Consider the following 20,965-nt stretch of genomic DNA (forward strand, 5'->3'; position numbering starts at 1 on the left):
ACACACTAATGAAATTTGAAATTTCATGACTAAATACCATCAAACTGTCCATTCAGGAACAGCGATGAGGAATGGAGCTAGTGACAAATTCTCGAAAGGACATTCATATAAAATATCAAATTCAGAATTTTCACTGTCCAGAAATTTCTATACTGCATAATCGATTCTAAATTCACCAGATTTTAAAAATGCAGATTAAAAATTCCAGGTCCATCAGTAGGATACTTTTTTGCCGTCAGCAGTCATTACATAAAAGCCAACTTGAAAAACTGAAGACAGAGTCCAAGCTACAGGACACAGGTTGACAATAATGATTTCTGAAGAAGGGTCCCGACCCAAAATGTCAACTTTCCCACTCCACTGATGCTACCTGGCCTGCTGTGTTCCTCCAGCTCCACACTGTTATCTCTGACTCCAGCATGTGCAGTTCTTATTATCTCTCTTGACAATAATTATGTCTTGACTTCATTCACGCTGTTATGTGGAAGTACAAACAGTTGCACTTTACAACAACAAAGAGGAGGCAAATCATAGACTGACCTCGGCACTGGTAGATTGCCAAAGGCCTTGGAAAAGGGTGCTTGAGTAATCCACTGTCATGCCATTTTGCCAATGGTGGCATGGTCAGTACGTTACTGGGAGGACAACGAAGCCACTTAAATGGTCAATTATAGGGACACCTTGTTTCTGCAAGCACTTTGCTCATGTCAGGTGAGCATGCTGCCAGGTGGGGAAACTGCCAGTTCCCACTGAATTCCATAGAAGTGTGGAGATTCTCTTTTATAGCCACTCCAAGGCCCATGTAGGGGTCACCAGTAGGAACAGCCAACTTTGTGGCAGAGTTTACAGCATGGAATAATCACCACTTATGGCCAAGCCTAACCTGTTTAGGCCCAGTCACCCCAAACCCAATTAGCTTTCCTTAGGGATGCCCAGTCTACACCCACAAAAGTCCCTAAATCACCTAGAAAAATTCAAAAGACACCAATGAGGAAAAGTCTCTTCCATAAGTAAAAAGGAAGGAAATGGTCAGGCAAACTGCTCTTTAATCATAAGCTAAGTCTCTCCCAAACTTGCAACTTTCTCTTATGCCTGTTCTTTTGCACCAGTGTAAATACTGTCATGTCTAGGAAATGAATACTTTCCTTGTGTGCTGTCACTTTAAGTTTAATGGAGATATGATCATCATTGAAGGTACTGACAAAATATTTGACTTCTATTTCTGAGACTCCAAATACCTTGTGTTAAAATAAATCTAAAAAAACTGTTACTGTGTGATGGTATCAACAAAATGAATGAATTAGTGAGAATGAAAATGTAGCCTTTGAGCAAGTAACACTATTTTGACCTCCGCTGCTGAACTGCTGGCCCTCAGATTGGGCTAGCAGCTCTTCAGGGTGGACTGCTGTCCTTACCTGGAGAGCAGCCAAATGCTGCTCATGGTCTGCTATCTGCCAAAGCAAGGTTACCTCGTACCTTTGGCCATGGTGATGCAATTTCTACTCTTCCATTAAAAAAAAGTCTATCGCCTGTGGACACCTTCCAGTGAATAGTGATCAGCAACCTTCATATGGTCAGGAAGGGGAGATCACATCCAGAGTGAGATACAGCTCGAGTGAGAAAACAGTTCAGGGAATTTGGACGCAGCGTAGAAATTCAGTACAGAGGGAAAGAGGTGCTTTATATGCTTGTTTTTTTCAGCTCATAGTTTGAGGTTTTCTTAAACAGGATCAATTAAAGCCAGGATCAAGGACCCAGCATAAAAGAACGACTTCTCAGGATAAACTGTTAAGTTCATTGGCTAGTGATAGCTACTAATTCAATTATTATAGGTTATTTTCAGATTGAGGGTAAATATGGGAATTATTTACAGATTACCAACTAGAAGACTAGGATGAAGTTTTTAAAAACCAGATTAAGAACTAAGTAATTAGAGATGCTAGGCTAGGCGAGTGTTGTAACTGCATGATGTGAAGCTGGTGGAACCCACCATGGTTCAGTGACATCTGTAGGAAGTGTTGGTTGCTTGAGGAACACTGGCTCAGAGTTGATGAGCTGAGTTTCGAACACTGCAACATATCAGCGAGTGGGAAAGTTACTTGCACACCCGAGTTCAGGAGGCAGTCACTTCTCTAAGATTTACTACCTCAAATTTGGTCAGTGGTCAGGTACAGGAGGGTATGACTAAGAGTGAGGCAGGTAGGAGGATCCAGGAGGTAGTGCTGAAGCAGCCTCAGCCCTGGAGCTTGTCTAACAGGTTTGAGATTCTTGCTTCCTGTGTGGATGAGTGGGGGCTCTAGGGAGGATAAGTAAACTGACCATAGAACCGTGGTAGAGAGAGTCATTCAAGAGTGGGGGGAGAAAGAGAAATGCAGTTGTAATCAGGGACAGTATAGTCAGAGTAATAAACATAGTTCTGTGTAGCCAGGATTGAGAAGTCCAAAGGCTCTTGCCTGGGTCCAGGATATCATCTGGGCTGCACAGGAAATTGGAGTCGGAGGCGAAAGATCCCGTTGTCGTGATCCAGTGATATGTATAAAAAGAGGAAAGAGGTACCCCCGAGGGAATGTGAGCAGCTAGGGGCTAAATTAGAAAGCAGAACCAAAAAGGTAATAATCTTTGGATTACTACCTAAGCCACAAGCAAACTGGCACAGGGTCAACAAGATTAAAGTAGTTAATGCGTGGCTCAAAGATTGGTGTGGGAAAAATAGATTCGAATTCATGGGACACTGGCAACATTGGTACTGGGAAAGAAGGGAGCTGTTCCGATGGACAGGACCCACTTGAATCTTGCTGGGACCAGAGTCCTGGCAAATCGCATAACCAGGGCTGTGGATATGGCTTTTAAACTAAATAGTGGCGGTTGGTTCTGCTCCATGACAAAATGGAAAAATTGGGGCGGGGAGCTGTTGCTCAGCACAGGTCATTAATAGGTCAGACAATATGGAAAGAGTGAGGAATCTAACTTCAGGCACAGCAGATGAAGGAGTGACTATGAGAAGGAGGCAGTCAATGCAGGACTGCAGGTGTTGTACTTAAATGCATGCAGTCTACAAAACAAGGTAGATAAGCTTGTAGCACAAATTGAAATTGGCACGTACAATGTTGCAAGTATCACAAAAGTGACTGCAAGGGAACAAGACTAGAAACTAAATATCCACAGATGCATGTCCCATCAAAAAGACAAGCAGAGAAGCAAGAGTGGAAATTGGACCAAAATGAGGCTGGAGAAGTATAAAGGGAAATAAAGAAATGGCAGAGGACCTGAACAGGTACTTTGCATCAGCTTTTACAGTCGAAGACACCAGCAGCATACCAGAACTTCAAGAGAGTCAGAGGGCAGAGTTGACTGTAGTGTCCATCACTAAGGAGGTAGGGTTGTGGAAGCTGAAAAGGTTTGAAGATGGATAAAACCCCAGAGTTCCAAAGGAGATAGGTAGGAGATTGTAGAGGCAACTGTAGTGATCTTTCAGGAATCACTGGAGTCAGGGAGAGTACTAGAGGACTGTGAAATGGCTAATGTAACACCCTGTTTAAGAAGGAAAGGAGGTAGGCAGAAGACGGAAAACTATAGATTGGTCAGCCCGAACTTTGTTGTTAATAAGATTTTACAGTTTATTATTAAGGACAAGATTGCAGAGTACTTGGAACTGAGGTACAAGGTTCTTGTCAGACTATATTTGTGCTGGGCTTGGAAGGGGTCCAGAGGAAATTAATAAGAATGATCGCGGGGATGAAGAGATTATAACGAGGAGTGGTTGAGGACTCTGGATCTGTACTCAATGTAGTTTAGGAGGAGGAGGGGGAAATTTAATTGAACTGACAAAATATTGAGAGGTCTTGATAGAGAGGATGTGGAGGTGCTTCCACAAGGAGAGGCTAGGACCTAAGGGCACAGACTCAGAATAAAAGGGTGACTCTTTAGAAGAGATGAGGAGGAATTTCTTCAGCCAGAGGGTGGTGAATCTGTGAACCTCACTGCCACAGAGGGTTGTGGAGGCCAAGTTATTGAGTTATTTAAGACAGAAATTGATAGGTTCTTGATTGGAATATGCATCAAAGTGTACGGGGACAAGGCAGGAGAATGGGATTGAGAAACATTCCAGCCATGATTAAATAGCAGAGCAGTCTTCAGTCCTCAGAAGAAGGGTCACTGGACACGCAATGTTAACTCTGATTATTTTCTTCACAGATGCTGCCAGACTTGCTGAGCTTTACCAGCAACTTTATTTTTGTTCCTGATTTACAGCATCCGTAGTTCTTTCAATTTTTATTTAGCAGAGCAGTCTTGATGGGCTGAACAAGGGGAAGTGATGGCCTAGGTGGTATTATTACTATACTATTAATCCAGAGGCCTAGGTAATGTCCTGAAGACCCAGGTTCGAAATCTGACCACTGCAGATGACAGAACATGGATTCAATAAAAATCTGAAATTAACAGTCTAATGATAACCATGAATCCATTGTTTCAGGGAAACTGCCATCCTTACCTGGCCTACATGTGACTCCAGAACTATAGCAATTTGGTTGGGGAATAGACAATAAATGTTGACCTAGCCAGTTATGCCCGCATCCCACCAATGAATTACAATTCCTTTCTCCATCATTAATACCCTCTTGTCTTTTGCACTGGGTCTCTGCCTCTGTCAAAATATTGAAACCTATATTTCAATACCTTCCAAATCTAAAAATCTCAAGTTTGTTTCAGAATTCCAGCATCCACAGTATTCTGCCTTTATATAAAAACTGGATTGGCTAAGGCCTGTGAGGAGGTCTTCAGTAACTATCTCGAATAGAGAGGGTAAAATGGATGAGAAAGAGTTAAGTCAGATGAAAACAGAAGTTAGCCAACAACTGAGAATATAGGTGCAAAATAAGTAAGGCAAAGAAGTTAAGACATAAGAAGTAAATTTGGATTGAAAAGGTGAAAACAGAGGCTGTAAAGCTACAGAATCAATATTTTAAAAATGATGTCCTACAGGGCAGGTAATCTGCAGTTCTCATTTGAATTGGCTATGGACTACAGCCCAACAAAATGTGGATGACTTAATTGCCCTTCAAAGTGACTCCAAATGATGTTCTTCAGTAAATGGCTATCCTGCTAGCAACCTATAGAGAATTAAAAGAGTTAATGCTAAACCTGTACAAATCTTTAAGGCACAATTACTGTTTGGCTTAGTTTGGTTTTTGGCACCTGAGTTGACTAGTTATGAGAAAAGCTCAGGAGGAACTTTTTATCATAGCAAAGAAAAATAAATAATCAGATGAGCTGAAAATTTCAGGAGTTTAATAAGTAAACAGGAAAATACCACTTCCACTTGTTGGTAACTTTGCAATTGGACGGATTCATTTAGGATTGCTAACAAAACGAAGCAAAGGTTGATGAGGATTGTATTATTTTATGAGTTTTTTTTGGGACACAGATACCCCAGCAGAAGAAATGGTACAAGCAGAATCCATAATAGCTTCTAAAAACTAAGTGAACAAGTAATTGGGAGGGGAGTGGGGGGGTAAACAGAAAAAAAGTTGACAGCATGAGGAAAAAAGCAAAATTTTTAAGAATTCTAAAGAGGTGCCCTTGAAAATTACGTTTTAATACAAATACAAAAACATCCAAATATAAAAGTTTTGCTTTTGCAGTAAAGCAATAAAATTAAACAAATTACAACTGTAGTTTCTTTTTAAGACAGAAGTTAAGCCTCATTTCTGAAAAATATTAATAAAATTACCTTTTGTCTATAGATAGACCACAAGCAACAGACTTCATTGGGACAATATACATGAATTTCCTTCGGTCACAAAGTACTCCTGGAGAAAAAGAAATCCATTTTCTCATAATTCATTAAAAACTCACCAAGGCTCATTAAAACTCTTCATTTTGAGTACCTTAGACCAGGAATGGGCAACAAATATTGGCCAGCCAGTAATACCCAAATCCCACAAATGAATAAATAAAAAAAGTCCCCCCCCCACCTTTTTTTCCCATTCTAAAGTTCTTTCTCCTACCTTTTGGTACTGAAATCATGTGTTTAATAGAACATTAAAAATATTATTATTTATTTGAATGAACTTTACGTAGAATTTAACAATCAGCTCATTCATTGAAAAACATTGGAAATAAATTAATATGTTTGAGACAAGTTTTTTTTCTGAACATGAACCTCAATGTTTTTTTTAAAACTTGATTTTGAAAAATATCTGTGGTACCATACAAACATAGAAGACAGGAGCAGGAGGAGGCCATTCATCCCTTCAAGCCTGCTCTGCCATTCACCACGGTCATGGCTGATTGTCCGACTCAATAGCCTAATCCTGCTTTCTTCCCATAACCTTTGATTCCACTCGGCCCATGTGCTATACCTAGCCGTCTCTTGAATACATTCAATATTTTGGCATCAACTACTTCTTGTGGTAATGAAGTCCACAGGATCACCACTCTTTGGGTGAAGAAAGGTCTCATCTTACGGCACGTTTCACGATGATAATTATAGAAAATTGCAATGTACCTTTGTATATCATTTCTTAGTAAGAAATCCATAGTTATTGTGAATCATAGATGAAGACTAGAGCAGGCTTCTCTTCCCTTTCCAATTGTTCCTACTGAGCCTACGGCTGAAAAGGTCCTCACTGTCCTAGGTCTATTAATGGCATTAGTTCCACTTGCCAACCCCGAATCATGTTATTCCCACCCCTCAAAATATTACAATATAATACAATACAGCACAGGATAGGCCCTTCGGCCCGCCAAGCCTGCACCGACTCCTAATTCTTATTTAGGCTCACTACCTATTGCCTTTACACTGTTTCCATCCCTCTGTTCACCTCCCATGTGTCTATTAAGATGCACCTTAAACGTTGCTAACGTGCCTGTTTCCACCACCTCCACTGGCAGTGCGTTCCAGGCACCCACCACTCTCTGCGAAAAATTTTCCCCTAGCCTTCACCCCTAAACCTTCTCCCCTCACCTTGAGCCTGTGACCTCTTGTAGTTGACCTTTTGTAGCCTGGGAAAAGGCCTCTGACTATTCACCCTAAGTATGCCTCTCATAATTTTGTAGACCCCTATCAGGTTGCCCCTCAGCCTTCATCTTTCCAGTAAAAACAATTTTGAGTTTATCCAATCTCTCTTCATAAGTCAAGCCGTCGAGACCAGGTAAAATGCTGGTAAGCCTTCTCTACACCCTCATCCTCTGGAAGTGTGGCATCCAGAACTGCATGCAATATTTCAAATGTTGCCGGAAGTTTTATAAGCTGCAACATAACTTGCCAACTTTTATATTCCATGGCTCAGCTGGTGAATGTAAGTATTCTGTATGCCTTCTTGACCACCTTATCCACCTGTGTTGCCACTTTCAGGGATTTGTGACCTCTACACCTAGATCCCTCTGTCAATGCTCCTAAGGCATACCTCATTGTTATAGGTCCACTGGGATCTGGCAGTAGTGATAGAATACTGACAGGTGCTACCTCTTTTCTAACATGGGATAATATTGCTGCCGGTTAACAAGCAATCACAGGATAGTAAAAGACGGGCAATGTGCCTCACACACAACTGAAAGTCAAAAGAAGATTACAGACCTTAAATTGCTCAATCTTTCAATTTTTCAGTCTGGAAAGACTACAAATAATGTTATATTAATTACATAAATCTAAAAGTGTTTAGACGTTTTTAAACAGTTCCAAATCGCTATTTAACATTATGTCCATGTATCTCCTTTACTTGGTTTCCAAAACTGAAAAGACCAGAAACAATTTTAAACAAATCACCATTACTTGGTATGATGTTCTTGATCTGCTTAGATTTCAGCTTTTACATTCCATACATCAGTAAATTACCATTTCTAAAAATTGTTGGCAGCTTTGTCAAAACCATACTATGGGACTCAATTTTCTACACAATCTGAGCACTTACAAAATTTCTAAGGCTAATCGTATTTTTTTCCTTCCCAGTTCCCAATGAATGAGAATTAACAGCATTAAAATGAAAACACAGCTCTCTCTATTTCATCCACTATAACACCCCGAAAAAAGATAAAGGTTGGGTTCCTTTACTCACATGGCAATGGTTACCATTATTTTAATTTCACTCTCCTCAGGACTACTGAACACTTTCAGAGACAAGTTATAGCCATACTTGGGGAGATCAATATACTTCAATATGAAAGCAGTATGATTTTATCGTATTTGTTTAAAATCTTTACCAAATACCTAAATGGATCAAAAACCAGTGGAAACAAACTATGTGAAGTGTTATGCAACATTAAAAATCAAGACTCAAGTCAATGGTAACAATCTTATACCACATGCTTCTGTAGTAATTATTGACATTAAACATAATTTGTTGGGAGAAGACAAAAATGGCATCAACATACTGTCAAGTGATGCCCAGATGTAGGTAATAGACAATCCAGATTTGGACCCAGCATTTTGTTTTGCTGGAAGTAAAGTTAAATCACAGTCACTATCATTGACCTTTACACCTCCATACTATCCCACAATGTATTTCAATCTTTTAGTGCATTTGTTGGTAAAACTGCAAGATGAAAAGTAGGGCTCACATATTTTATGACTGCTTTAATTGATTTACCCCCCAGGTTACTGACAGTTAAAGACATTCACATCAACATTTACGGAACTACAATTACCTGTTTTGTGCACAGTTGTCTTATTGCTTCTTGAGGCTAAAACAGTCACTGCAGCCATTTGTGTGGCAATTCAACAACTGCTATTCAACGATGCTTTAGATGGTATCTCAATGGAATTTGTCCAGTATAAAGCCAATCGTCACATCTGCAGGTGTACACCTCTGCTACTTTGTCAAGCTACAAAAGATCTCAATCTCCATAACTACATTAATCAACGTTGTCTGAACAAAGTTTACTTTGTGATGATTATGCAAGCAGCACCATAGAAGACAAATAATATTTATCTAGGGTATTAACCACCTCAGACTACTTATGCAGTAATTCAGGCAGGGCTCTACGGAAGGCTTCTTTACAGATATATTGTATCATGTCATTTCTGATAACATTGGTCAGGCAAGATATCCCTTTCTGAAACCACACTGATTATCTTTAACTAGGTCATTTTTCTAACACTAATCCTCAAGTTTGTTCCTAATAATTAAAAAAAATTGTCCTAAATTGCCGTTCTCAAAAATTAAAAGCTCACCATTTCAGTGGAATTTGCCCTGCGTTCAGCAAATGACGTAACTGTTAACTTCTCTTACCAGCATATAAAAATGTTTATAATAGACGAGAAGGCTTGAACACAGGAGGACAGCTGTAACTTTCCATTACCATTCAGGATGCAATGACAAGAAACCCAGAGACAGAAAAAAACCCAGAGACATTCAAATTTAAATTCCTAGCTAGAAATAAAAATACCAAAAGATGAAGGAATGCCAAAAAAAAGGTAACAAACTATACTTTGAGTTTTATAACCCAGTTACAATACTGGTAGCTTACCTTCAGGATTACATAGTAAAGGCTTGAATTCAACTTTGTGATTACTATGTATAGTTCTGTTAAATTCAGACAGCAGCTGCCTTTTTGGTAGAGGTTCCTCTGAAACAAAAATCATCCAGCTTCATTAACATTTTTTAAATAAACATTACTTTAAAAAATACCAATGCTCATTTTTTTCCATTCTTATGCAACGGGTTGTTGTGAAATACATTTCTTGATACCCTCCCCATTTTGCCAACATTATCACCATGCATATAAATGGAACGGAGAGAAGTCCCACAATACTTTACAGCAAAAAACAAAACAGTGGACAACTAAGGAGTCTTAGATATAAACGAAAATATGTGTTAGAAGACAAATTTAAACAAATATTTTAAAGTTGGATAAAGGAGAGTAGAGAATGGTTTAGAGAGAGCACTGCAGAGTGAAACATGTTGAATGTTGGTCTGCAAATGTGTGGTGAGGACAATTCAAAAACAAGGGTACATGTGGGTACTAAAGGTTGGAAGAAGTGAGATAGTTCAGGTGGAAAAGATTGTTCAAAGATTTTAAGAGAAAAATGAGGATTTTAAATTCAGTGCTTTGGGGACAGGAAGTCACCGTAAGCCAGTGAATGCAGCATTGATGGATTAGAGGACCACTTTGAATCATTTTGTCATTATATAAGAGGTGAAATGAGATGCTGGCAAAGGATGAAAAGTGCTCATAAGATTTCCTGTATTTGTTAGAATGGATTAACAAGCAGTAATGGTCAATATTGAGGAGTTGGAAGGAGAATTTTTTGCAGCATACAGGATGAAGAGTTAAAATGCAAGCATAAAAACAAGCATTATTATTAGAAATCTAACAGTAAAACAGAAAGTGCTGGAATTACTCAACTATTTTGGTATCATTTATTCAGAAACTAAAATGGGTAATGTTTCAGAATGATGACCTTTCATTTGAACTGAAAAGGCCATACATGTGACAGATTTAAGGGAAGTACAGAAGCAGGAGATGGGGAATGGGGAAGAAGAACAAAACAAGAGCTGTAATAAGGTGTAATACGTAAATTGAATGGGAAAGAGATGGTACAAAAGAGAAAATGGGGCAACTAAAAATGTGGCCAAAAGTAGCTTAAACGCGAAAGAAGAATCACTACCAATTGTTGCTATCCAAAAAGAAAAACAAAATAGAAGATGGGCTTGGTGGAGGATGATGTATTTAATATGGAAGCTTTAAGGTGAAAGGTGATGACAGCAAACCCTCTTGTGGATCTGGATCAGGCTGGCATGGAAAGCTGCACTGTCAGAACAGATATCACAAATGAAGAAACAGGGAGAACAGCAATGAATCCCTACAGGATGCAGGGTGTATATTTAGGAGTCATTGTTGCAAACAGCTATTTTGACAATATACTCTGAATATTGCTGAGAAAAAAAAGACATTTTGTTGTAGCTTTTAAACTTACAGTCATTCAAGAATACAAATTTTAGAGGAAAGTCAGCATTTAAACTGCATTAATGAAGTGTGTTGATTGATTGGCAAGTTAACTTTGATTGGTCGATATATTATCATGGAGAATACGCCACATAATGATGATTAACAGCTATCTGACAGGCTTTTATTCACCAGGCCGGTTGGCTCTGTTTGATCAATGCACTGCCTTGAGAAACAAATCAGCTAGTGGCTGTCACCTATTATGTTGAATTGAAACAGGTGCAGTCTGTCTAAGAACAAGACCCTGTGTATTAACATATTTAGTTTCCAGGACACATAAGTGCACTGACAGCCCAAATGACAGTCCTAAATTGGTTATCAGTAATTCTTCACATACTCAGAATAACTGTTGTCCAATTGCAAAATCACATCAAATGATGAACACTGTGTTGTGGGTTTTGTAAGTGCAGACTGGCTAATTATGGTGGGTCTCTTGCTTGGTTGCAAATATCCAAAAGGATGTGCTGTTTGATACAATCTGCCTGTCTTTGTGACATAATGCCTACATATCTGGCATTATACAAGCAGTGAAAATCATACCACAATACTCATTTGAGAGAGGAGTAGAATGTTTTGAGGGCTTGATGGCAACAGCCCGTTAATGGCAAACCATATACCCCCCCCCTCTACTTGCACTTTTACTTCTCACTGTTAAGTTAGACAAATTTTGGATATATACAACAGAGTTTGGTTAGAAGAAACAACCCACACTACTGGGTGTATTCAATAACCATCTAGCGGGAAAGATACAGAAGGAAAAAAAGACAGGTAAAAAAAACTGCACAGTAGTTATAGTGGGAGACTTTAATTATCCAATTATAGACTGAGATACTAATGGTTTAGACAGCAAAGGGGAAACAAGAACTTCTTCAGCGCGTTCAGCAGATTTTCCTAAATCAGTACGTTTCAAGAGTGTTTATCAAACCAACACCAGTTTCATGATGGAATTTTGGACAGGCCAGGCTTGTATCCTGTGCAGTGTAACAGATTAAGAAGTAACGTGACGGAAAGATCATAAGGTGTCTTCAAAAGGAAGATGTGGAGAGGATGTCTAATGAGAGAGAGAAGTATAGATTCTTGCTAAACAAGGGGTTGAAAGGTCATCAGGATATGGTAGAGTGTGGTTTTGAGATTGCAATCAGTGCAGCCACGGATTTATTTAATGGCAGAATATGCTGGAGGGATTGAATGGTCTACTCTTGTTCTTTGTTGTATGTTCTGACCTTACATGAATTTGATTCTGAAGAATGATGTTAGACAAGTGGATCACTATTAGTAGAGACACATTTTAAAGGACAATAAACACATTACCTTTATTTTGACTGCAGAAAGGAAAGGAGCAATCCAGAGTAAAAATTGACTGCGTGAGAACACATCTGAGCCAGGTAAACCAGAATCAATTTTCAAGCAAATCATAACAGAAAAATGGGCTGCCTTTAAAGAGCTGGTTTGAATACAGTAGTGATATATACCCCTGAGGGGAAATGTATGAGAAACAAAGCCAGAGTTCCCTGCCAAAAGGGATAGCAAGATGAAGCAGCTCAAGGGTGCATAATACGTTCAAAGGGAAAGAAGTGTAAAGGGGAATAAGAGAAGCAAAGAACAGTATGGAAAGAGAATGCAGCTAACATAGGAGTGTATCTTCTTTAGGCATTTAAATACTAAAAGAAATAGGATGGATTCAGGATCATAAAAGGAATTTATGCACGAAGAGCTTGGCTGAGGTACTAAATGATTACTTTGGGTGTCTTTGCTAAGGAAGATGCTACTGCCAAAATCACAGGCAAGGAATAGACAGTTGAGTCACAGGACGGGTTCAAAAATTGAAGAAGCGGTAGAATTAGAAATTCTGGCTGTAGGTAAAGTTTATAAGTCTTCGAGACTGGATCAGATTCAGAGGATACTGGGGAAAGCTAAGACAGATATTGGAGAGACACTGGGCATAATCTTCCATAGATACAGATAGTGCCAGAGGCCTGGGGCATACTAAATGTTATGTCTTTGCTCAAAATGGGAATAAGCCCAGCATCTACAGACTGGTTAGTTAAGCCTCAATGATAGAAAAGCTTTTAGAAGCAAAATCCAAGAACACAATTAATTCACATGGACAAATAGGCATCAAGTAAAGAAAACCAGCAACAGATCTGTTAAAGACAAATCATGTTTAGTGCACGAATTTGAGTTTGTTAATAAAATGCATTGATTGTGTGTAATGCAATTGATTTTGTATTCATGAATTTCCACAAAGCATTTAATAAAGGCCAAACCAATTGGCTTTTCAGCAAATTTGAAACCCCTGTACAAAAGGTACAGCGATAATAAGGATACAGGGCAGCATGGATACTACAAAACTGTTTGAACACCTAGAACCAGAGTGAACTGTTGCATTTCTTAGAGCACTGTAATTCCGGCCACCAAACAGGAAAAGGAACTTGGCACCTCCTGTCAATCAGTGCAACTGCAGTTGTACCTGCTGCTGACACGGTTATCCACTGTTGCTCCTCCTATCAACAGGGGTATTCCCCTTCCCTTCCCCTCCTTTCTGACTCCTTCCCCACCCATCTTGAGTGGGAACAAGACCAGTGTTATGTTCTTTTCTGTCTTGATATGATCCAATGATCTTTGTTACAGGCATGTGCAGGAATTAGTACTGCAATTACATGCACAGGGAGCGATTCCTCTGCAGTTCTGACATAGGTCTCAGGTTTGCCCAGGACTGGATATTACGACACAAGGAAAGATTTCTGTTATCGCCATATGACAAGAAATTGTCATGAAGGAGTTGCAGAAAGCAAGTTTAAAGGTTTGTGAATATTCTGGAGGAAACTGCAGAACAAGGTGATGACTGACTGTCCACCAGCATGGCCAAGCAGACTAGAAAATGGGTATGAGAACATAAGAAACAGGAACAGGGGTAGGTTATTTAACCCGTCAAGCCTGATATGCCATATAATACAATAATGGATGATATGCCCCAGGCCTCAACTTCTCTTATGTGCCAAATCCTCACGGCCCTCAACTCCACAATATTTCAAAAACCTACCTACCTCCCATTTTAACGCTTTCAGTAATACAGCCTTCACATTGCTCAGAGGTAGAGTATTCTAGACATTTACTAATTCTGGGAGAAAAGGTGTTTTTCTAAACTTCAAGTAAATAAATACCTAATGTTTTTGGCTATCCTTCTTAAGTCAACTGCCTCATCCCAGGAAGTAGCTTGGTGATTTTTTTTTTGAACAGCCTCCAATGCCCATACGTGCTTCCCACCACCCCACCTTAAAATTTGGGGAAACCATAGAGTCCTCCAGGTACAGCCTTTTCAACATCCTGTACATTTGTACCAACTGTGGTTCCCTATTCTTGAACTCCAAACCCCTAACAATGGTGAAATTCTATTTGCTTTCTTAACTACATGCTGAACCTGCATGCTAAACGTTGTTTTTCACGCACAAGAACAACCAGATCCTTCTGTACTGCACTTTTTTTTTTGAAGTCTTCCTCTATTTAAATAACAGTCTGCCTTATGATTCTGCCTAATAAAGAACGTGACCTTGCACTTTCCTACATTAAACTTCACCTGCTGGGTTTTTGCCCGCCCAATCTATCTATATCCACTTGCAGATGCCCTACCAAAACATGCCCTCTCACATACTTTTGTATGAGAAGCAAACTTGGATACATGACACTGTGCCCTTTCCTCCAAGTCCTTAATATGGATAATAAATAATTGAGGCCCTAGGACTGATCCTTGTGGCACTCCAGTAGTTATGTCTTCCAGTCTGAAAAAGACCCATTAATCCTGATGCTTTGTACCTTGTTTATTAACCCCAACACCATGAGATCTGATACTGTGCAACAATCCTTACATAGCATCTTACTGAATGTCTTCTGGAAATCCAAAAAACTGTATCTACCTGTTCCCTTTTAACAAATCTGCTTACAGTATCCTCAATGAACTCTTGAAAATTTGTCAAATATGACTCCCCTTTCACAAAACCATGTTGACTCCATACGGATTGATAATGAAAGATGTTAATCCCCAAGGAACGAGATGGGCAGGGTAGTCAATATCAATGAATTTCATGCAGTAGGCTACCTCTTAAAAAGCAGGTAGTGACGATGACTTTGTTTCTTATCATTCAAGCAATTTTGTATCCACATGCTACAGACCCTTTGATTGCAAGTCGTGGAACTTTCATCAAGTCTATTGTGCACCACTGTAACTCTTACCTTGTGGAAGCCCGTGCATATCACATACAGCATGACCCTCATCAACGCTCTCTCCATTATCTCTTAAAATCATTCCAGCAAGTTAGTTAGACATGATCATTCCTTCACAAATCTGTCCTAGCTCTTTAGAACTAACACATTTTTCCATGCTATTCATATTTCTCCCACTACCCCTCTCCAATCCTGACCCCTTATGAACTTTAAGTACCAACAGCTTATCCAATACCTGGTCAATTTTAAGCCCTTCTAATGAATGATTTTCATTTTCCATCACCAGGGAAGCAACTACCTCACTGGGAAAGAGAAATACAAACTATTAATTTAAGATCTCAGCCATGTGCAATAGGTTTAATGAACCTGCAATTGAACTAAGGAGGAGTTTAAGGATGATAAGCTAGATTTAAAGGATTGGTTTGGAGCTGGCTTGTTGGAAGGAGAAGAGTTGCAGAGATGGAGAGAATCTAAGGCTGACCAAGAGCAACTTGTTTTTTGGGGACCAAGAATTGCTCAGTGTGCATTGTGTATTATGTTCAAACATCCTAATATTTAATAAGCTAATAGCTGATTTAAAACAGAATGAGCAACTTGCTAGATCTGCCAAGTATATGTACTACAGTGGTGTACATTGGAGTGCCCAGGGCTCAACTAATTCATATCATCTAGATTATGCCTTTACAGAAGTCAAAAATTACTTTAAATGATTTGACTAAAGTTAACATAATTTACCCGTTGTAGTCTTTCCTTCTGATCGAAGTCTTTTTCCTGTTCTTAAGTCTGGTCTAATGGATTGATTGGCACAGTCATAGGTTGTTCGAAAGGACTTGCGAGGTGTAGTATCAAAACGTTTATCATCTTCTATCAGAGCGTTTGACCCCTCCACAGCCATTTTTGCCATGTTGTTTTCCAGCATTTTGGGATACATGCCATGATTGCAATTCAAAGCATGTGCTATATGTGCAGATTCACTGCTCATGTTAGATGTTGATTTAATTCTACTTCCAGTGACCATATTAACTCTCTCAGCAGAATGACCCAATTCTTCATTTTCAACTGAATCTAAATGCATACTTGCTGCAGCTAAACTACTTTCTTCTACCATTACTCTTTTCCCTTTAGCAGTTTGAAATCCAGACATGAAAACACTCTTCTTTGAATAATCTGCTAAACTGCTTGTTGATCTATTGATCTCCCTTTCACTTAACTCTACCTGGGGAGAATTTTGCAATACTGAAACATTCCCTGCAGCATTATTTGATAATTTATGAATCAATTCTGAACTTTCTTCTTCACACATTTGTTCCCTGCTCATAGCAGTATTAAAGAACAATGAAGAAGAACAGGTAGATGTTAACAGAATCTGAGGTTTTTTGCAAAATGCAGTTTTTGAGCTAACAGTAGAAGAATCACTACTGACAAATTCTTGTAACATATGCTTAACTTTCTGAAGTGCATCATCAGAAACAAAAACAGATTTTCCGCTTGCTGTGCTGAACCCAAGAGGTGTCTTTTTGCTGGAAGTGTCTAGATTCCATGTTTCTTCAGAAAGTTTGTTTTCCTTGGAGTTTACACCATTGTCCATAATCTTAAATTTTTCATTAACTCCCACATCATTAAGTAAGTGTTTGCATTTCTTCAAAGATTCTTCTGAAACACTTACAGACTTGCCACTTGCTGTGCCGAAAGCAATAGATCCAGTACTAAAAAATTGTTGAGAAGGCTCAAATACATGAAAATCGTCTTGATCTGAAGTTGAAATTTTGCTGTCCCCAGGCTCATCAACTGAACATTTGTCGTGTATATTTTTCAAATTTGTCTCACTTACTGAAACAACGTCACCATTTGCAGTGTAGAACCCTAACGATTGCTTAACTGGAAGAACAGTTATCCGGTTAATCATATTTAACCTCTGTGGAAGGTTAGCTTCTCTATCATTTAAAATATTTTCCTCAGAAAGCATTTTTTTATTGTCTGCAGATGACATTAAATCATCTTGAATTCCCAATTTATCAAAATCCTCTTCAACAAACAAAGCCCTTCCTTTACTTAAGGCCATTTCTGACACATTAACTCTTTTACCACTAGCAGTCTGGAAACCTCTCGTTTCTGTACTGTTGGACAGATCCAAATGCTCAGACATCGGTTTGCTTTGAAAAGAAAATTGATGCAATTCACTTTTAGAATTCATAAGGTGAAGCAGTTCAGGACTGTGGGCATTCATCAACTGTTTCTTCTTTTCACTCTGAATTACTGGTGAACCAGTATGTGGACAAGCAGACACAACGGAAAATGTTTCACCAGAACATGTTATAGGTTTATGCAATATGTCCTCCTCAGCAAATAGAACTTTTGCTTTATCAAGAGATGCTTTGCATACAGGAACTAACTTACCACTAGCAGTTTGAAATCCTTTCATACCAGTGTCTGGAGCAGCAAACAGGGAACTATTTTGAATGGAATTAGTTTCAGAAATATTGCTCTCAGAGTGAACTATAAATGTAGGACAAACTGTCACATTTAATTCTGTCTGACTTCTCCTTCTTTGATCGCCGAGTTGCATACTTGTATCATTTTTCACCACATGGCTTTGTAAAATATTTATACTCTCATCAGGTTGTTGAGGTGCATTTTGTGCTACTTCAATTGGTAGCTTGGAGTTTTGCCAGTTTTCAATACAGGAATCTTCAGTCTCAAATAAACATTTTGCTTTATCCAAGTGTCCTTTAGACACTGTGACTCTTTTACCACTTGCAGTCTGGAAACACTTTATTTCAGGATCAATTTTACTGTTAACTAATTCCTTGTTCCCAGTGTCTTCTGTGCCATTGTAGAAAGGCTGCCATGTGCTCTTTTCCCAAATTGCATTTTTAACTGTACTCTGCTGCCCAATGCTCTCAGTGTCAGAATTTTTCAAGACATTTGGGTCAGTGGTCAAATATACTGTTTTATCTGGAGTTGCTTCTTCCGATTTAGCGAACCTCCTAGACCCCACTGGCTGGAAACCTCTTAGGTTTTTATCACCGATCTCAATTTTATGGCTATTTTTTAATATCTTCTCACTATTTTTACTGTAAACGGAAGAATGACAGTCAAGCGCTGCACACAGCTGGTGTGACTCATTAGCTTTTAGAGTTTTTTGATCATCTGATTTATCGTCAATTACTTTTTCAGACTTGGTCACAGAATTTTCTAGTAAATACCCAAAACCATTAATTGCATTATTCCGAGCAGCAGTTTGATCATTGTCAAAGTCCTCAAAAATTTTTGCTGCTTTTCTCAGACTCTCTACAGAAAGCTTTATTTTATTCCCACTTGCTGCACAAAATCCTCCATACTCCCCCTTAAATCTCATATCATCATTCAGGGATTGAACTGCCTGACCAAGCGGTTTGATTTTAACATCTGAGCCAAGTTCCATACAGCTCACACCGACATTTGGTACTGTAGATGATGCAGTGTCTTTCTCTTCATTACTCAAGGCAAAGGAATCAGCAAGTTTATTTACTATCATTTGCTGTATTTCTTCCACATTCCGACGACAGATTTCAGGTGTGGTGCTCATTTTTGAGGAATCTGCATGCTGATGGGAGTTACATGACTTGTTATCCAACTGCACTGAAGGTTCAATGTCCAAACTTTTACAAAAATTAATATCCTTCCATTTTTCCAACATAGGAGCTGGGGAAGTCTGATCTAAATGCTCAGTAATCAGAAGGTCGGTATCTTTGCTTGTTACTTTGACTGTAGACTGATTACTAAACTGCATACATTCAAACTGGTTATCTGTATCCTCTAACATACGAAACAATTCTGTTAGTTCTGTTTGACTAGCAGTTAAATATGTGCATTTGTCAAGCAACTTTGGCTGAGATAAGATTAAAGAGGAATCAAACATTTTTGTTTCTCCATTGGCAGATGGGGGCTGTTTAACATTTTCAGTGGTAAATTTGGGTTCAGGGGATTTAGTTTTAATCTTCTCTTTGGCTGAAGAGAAAGGACTATTACTTTCTAGACTCCCGAATTTATTTTTTGAAGCGGCACATTGAATAACAACTTCCTGTGCAGAGTTTACTTCTAAGTTTTCATTTTTAAGTTTTCCTTTTGAAATGGTTTCAGCAGATAAATCTGTGCACTGTTGAACAGGTTTCAAGCAATTGAGCCCATCTTGACAAGATTCAGAACTTCCAGATATCAGTTGATTGTGTGCGTTTTCTGAAATTGTACAAGTTTCTTTTGTCACTGACATAGAACTGATCTCACCTTGTGCACTCTGAGATTTCATTCTGCATGAATTTTTATCTTCTTCTGTAACCTCAAGAGACTGATACAATTGTGCTCCAGTGTTGGAGGCAGAAGTAACTTCCTTTCTTCCCTTGTGAGAATTCATACATCTTGGTGTCAATTTGAAAGATTCATTCATAGTAATTTCAAAAGCAGATATAGTGGAACATGGTATATTCTTGCCTTCTGTAAAAGCACTTTCCATATATTTTGTTTCACATTCTGGCAATGACTGCACGAATAGAGGTTTTGAAGAAGTCAAGAATGCCTCATTGTCTATTTCAGCAATTAGTTTTCTCCTCTTCAAAGTGGATGCCAAAACTGCAATTTTTCTATTACCAGTGTGGAAATCCGCATTAATAGTACACTGTCTCTTTTTAGCTTCTACACAAGTATAGGAGTCAAGTTGCTGCCTTTCATTTGGTAAACCCTTGTTAGTATCAAGACTTCCCTCTAATTGTTTCTCTTTACCCAAAGAAGTTGATATCTCCGTATTGCCTCGTGGCCTTAGTTGACAGAGTTCAGAAAAAGTAACTTTTTTTTCCAAAGTTCCCTTACATTTAAGATCATAAAGTTTCTTTGTTTTATGCAAAATATTAGTGATACAGGAGGACTGAGATGATACTGTATGAGATATTATTGAAGTGCAGGATAGTTTCTTGGTTGATAATTGTGTAGAAGTTGGTAAAAAGACAGAATTGCTGTCAGGCTTGTCATGGATAGCGGTGTTTCCACCAAGTTTTGTTTTACTGCAATTATAATGCAAAGGACTTTGATTGGCATCAGGTAAAGGTGAAAATCTAAGCTCAAAATAGGACCTTCCCTTATTCTCCATAATACTGTTTTCAATTACACATGTCCTCTCTGGCTGAACAGAGTTAACAACTGAAAGTACATGACTGTCCTCAGCACCTTCAGCCTGGGCACCAAAATGATTAGTCAACACCACTTCAGACTCAAAAGCTAACGTTTTAGCCACCGTGTGACAAGCTGTGGCAAAAATTCTACCGTCTCTTCTGTCGCAAGAAACAGGCTTGCTGTTCACAAAATGATCCCAAATCTTGCCGTTACTTGAAGCATTGGATACATTTTCACCAGTTTCATCAGTAAAATGTTGAGGCAATACTCCATTTTCTACACTGTCACATTCCTTTGGAAGACAATGATTCTGTTGCAGGTTTTCATTTGCTTCAGAGTGATCGATGCCAGGATCATCAATACTGGTAGCCACTTTGTTTTCTCGGCAAGCAGCTGAAGAAGTGAAACCTGAAAACAGAAAAGTACTTTGAAAATTTTAAAAAACAACAAAACTCACGTCGCAAGACTATATAAATAAAACTAATGTCAAATATACAAATCACATCAGAAACAAATTAGCAACACTGAACAGTATTTTTAAGCGAAACAATTCATTTAATTTTTAAAACGCAAAATAAAATCTAGTGCTAAGCCAAGTTTGATTTATTTTCAGTTTGCAGGAGATTCTGGAAAGATTGTACTAATTTGGCAT

At 38.7% G+C, this 20,965-nt stretch overlaps 1 protein-coding gene across 3 annotated transcripts in view; it reads right to left on the reverse strand.

The window, feature by feature from the left end:
- brca2 (BRCA2 DNA repair associated) overlaps window positions 1–20,965 on the reverse strand; it is a 111,611-nt gene that overhangs the window by 61,664 nt on the left and 28,982 nt on the right. For all 3 annotated transcript variants that reach the window (XM_048598205.1, XM_048598206.1, XM_048598207.1), the window contains 3 exons: window positions 15,904–20,721; window positions 9,469–9,567; window positions 5,732–5,810 (listed from right to left, as the gene is read on the reverse strand). In XM_048598205.1, coding sequence (XP_048454162.1) covers window positions 5,732–5,810; window positions 9,469–9,567; window positions 15,904–20,721 — 4,996 coding nt within the window. The remainder of the gene's footprint in view (window positions 1–5,731; window positions 5,811–9,468; window positions 9,568–15,903; window positions 20,722–20,965) is intronic.

This window comes from Rhincodon typus, chromosome 6, assembly GCF_021869965.1.
Source record: "Rhincodon typus isolate 14 chromosome 6, sRhiTyp1.1, whole genome shotgun sequence".
NCBI classification, from domain to species: Eukaryota; Metazoa; Chordata; class Chondrichthyes; order Orectolobiformes; family Rhincodontidae; genus Rhincodon; species Rhincodon typus.